The 2,293-nt window shown below is 51.2% G+C and overlaps 1 protein-coding gene across 1 annotated transcript; it reads right to left on the reverse strand.

The window, feature by feature from the left end:
- Positions 1-1,099: 1,099 nt before the first annotated feature.
- On the reverse strand, positions 1,100-2,293 carry N7466_007655 (uncharacterized protein; the record flags this gene model as incomplete). Its single annotated transcript, XM_057167044.1, has 1 exon — positions 1,100-2,293. The coding sequence occupies one exon, from the start codon at positions 2,291-2,293 to the stop codon at positions 1,100-1,102; it is 1,194 nt and encodes a 397-aa protein (XP_057020085.1).

The following is a 2,293-nucleotide window of genomic DNA, read 5'->3' on the forward strand; positions in this document are numbered from 1 at the left end:
GTAAATACTTGGCGGAAAAGTATATAATATGGCGTTTCCAGTTTGATTTTCAAATTACATTTACGCATGCAGACTGGTAAGTAGATTAACTGTGCACATGCATATACTACATACGATTCTACTGTCAAATATGCAAAAAATACTATTGTTTATTCTTAATGAAATCTTGGAACCGAGAACACCTTGAAACCAGACTCTGAAACTTTTACTCGCATTCCATCAACTTAGCCTACCCAGAAAAATATTTGAAGTCAACACACTCCCACGCGCAACTTCCAACGCTGAGGGTTCCGACAGAACTAGATTGCGGAGCGACCAGTTGACGTTTTCCTCATTCGATGAGCTTCTGACGAATCCATAGACCCCGATGTCTATAGCTCGAATTTGGCGCTGAACGCATCAACACGACACATTATTGGCGCCAAGGAGTTGACCAAAATGAAGCAAGCCCTGGAGCACTTGAGGATGGTTTCCAAGGTTACATACATGTAGTGATTGTAAATACGGTGGCACTGGTCGCTGCGACTGATTCTGGCAAGGTGGTATGCCCTTTTGCACTCAATTTTTGAATTCATACTACTATGTAGTCAAGCCCTCTACTACGCGCGAACCTGTGTTTTTTTGCAGCACCTGACTGGCTGAGAGGCCCAAAGTGGGTCCAAAGACAATGCTACAGCTGGGGACTCTGATTGACTTTAGGTTCAATCGCCGCGCGCACGCGCGGCGACAATACTTGTAGCTACTACATCAGTTTACGGGGGATTTTGCTACCCGATCTGGTCTCCAGAGCTCGTCAGCACTTGAGGGTTCCCACCTTGGAAATGTTTCGATACCAAAGTCTTGGCTTTCAGCTGGTCCCACTGTTTCAAACATTGAATGTTTCTTTCGTGTCAATGAATATATATGAAATTCTGCCAATATTCTATCAACTCTTCAAATGACTCTTCAAATGTTCTTCCAGATGTCGTGACTTGTATGAGCATATGTAATTTTAAATATCCAATGTTTGATTAGATTAGTTGTATATAAAGTGTCTATGTGCGTTTAATATAAGGGGCTATGCAATTCTATGTATAAGTTTTCCAACAGAAGAAAACTTTTAACCGGCCTCGGTGTAGACCGTGGTGTTGCTGGCAGCCTCAGCTGGCAGCCATTGACCAGCAATGGTGTTATTATAAGTGAGCTGGGCGAGAGTGAAAGTGTTGAGCTCGGACACTAAAACAGTAGAGTCCATGGGCAAGACACGGTGCACCATAGCGTTCTGAGTGAGCATGGAGATGTACTCCTCACCAGAAATCTCAGTCATGGCGGCGTTGAAAGTGACACGGATAAGGGCATCGGGCGAATCGTTGCTAAGAAGCGAGGTGGACAAGAGCCACAAGGCCGGGCCACCGGCAACGGTCGACGCATCAGCAATATGCAGGAGACCAGCATTAACTCCGAGCATGGGGTGCTGGAGCTGGAAGAACTCCAACTCGCCGAGCGATCCGATGTGACCAAAGGTGCCAGTGCCACCAGTAGCATTACCGGCGAGAGTGAACCACACACCGCTCATGGGGCCGTAGGCGGTGATCATTCCGACGGCGTTGTTGCCCACGCTGGCGGGAATGGGCATCTGCTTTGTCTCGCCGCTGGTGACGTTGATGCGCATGATGGAGGAATCGGTATCCTGAGTAACGTAGATCAGGCCGGTGGTAGGCTCCTCCTTGATGAAGACGGGGCTGTTGAGACACTCGTACAGGGTGCTGTCGGTGGAGTTGGTGACATCGGCCGAGAAGACGTAGAACTGGCCGGTTTGAGGGGACGCGACCTTGAGACCGGCCCAGACGCGGTTGCCGATTTCGAAGACGCAGTGTGGGCCGTTGCCGGGCTCGGGGATGTCGATGGTCTGGATGATGGAAGGAGCGGTGGAGAGGTCCTTGCCGGGGTCGACGAGGATGAGCTTGTTGTCGCCCTGCAGGGATAGCCACATCATGCCGGGGTGGACGGTCGAGGGCCACACGCCGTGGAGCTCGGAGCTGCTGTTCATGCCCATCGGGAAGGCGTGGAAGGCAATGGGCTCTTCGGTGGTTGCGTCCAGCTCAATCTTGATGAGCTCACTGTCGGACATCTGCGTCAGCAGGACGAAGTTGGAGTTCGGGACGCGCGCAAACTCGTGCGTCTCGGCGGCGGCGGGCATCAGATACTCTGTGAGGCGGCGGCTCACGAGTGAAGTGGAAGAGTCCTGTGCCAGCACGGTGCTGGCGCCGAGCGCCAGCCCGACGGCGAGCGACTTCAAAGTAGGGTACAACAT

The sequence above is a fragment of the Penicillium verhagenii genome (assembly GCF_028828195.1).
Source record: "Penicillium verhagenii strain IBT 33310 chromosome Unknown utg000007l_segment0_segment0, whole genome shotgun sequence".
NCBI classification, from domain to species: Eukaryota; Fungi; Ascomycota; class Eurotiomycetes; order Eurotiales; family Aspergillaceae; genus Penicillium; species Penicillium verhagenii.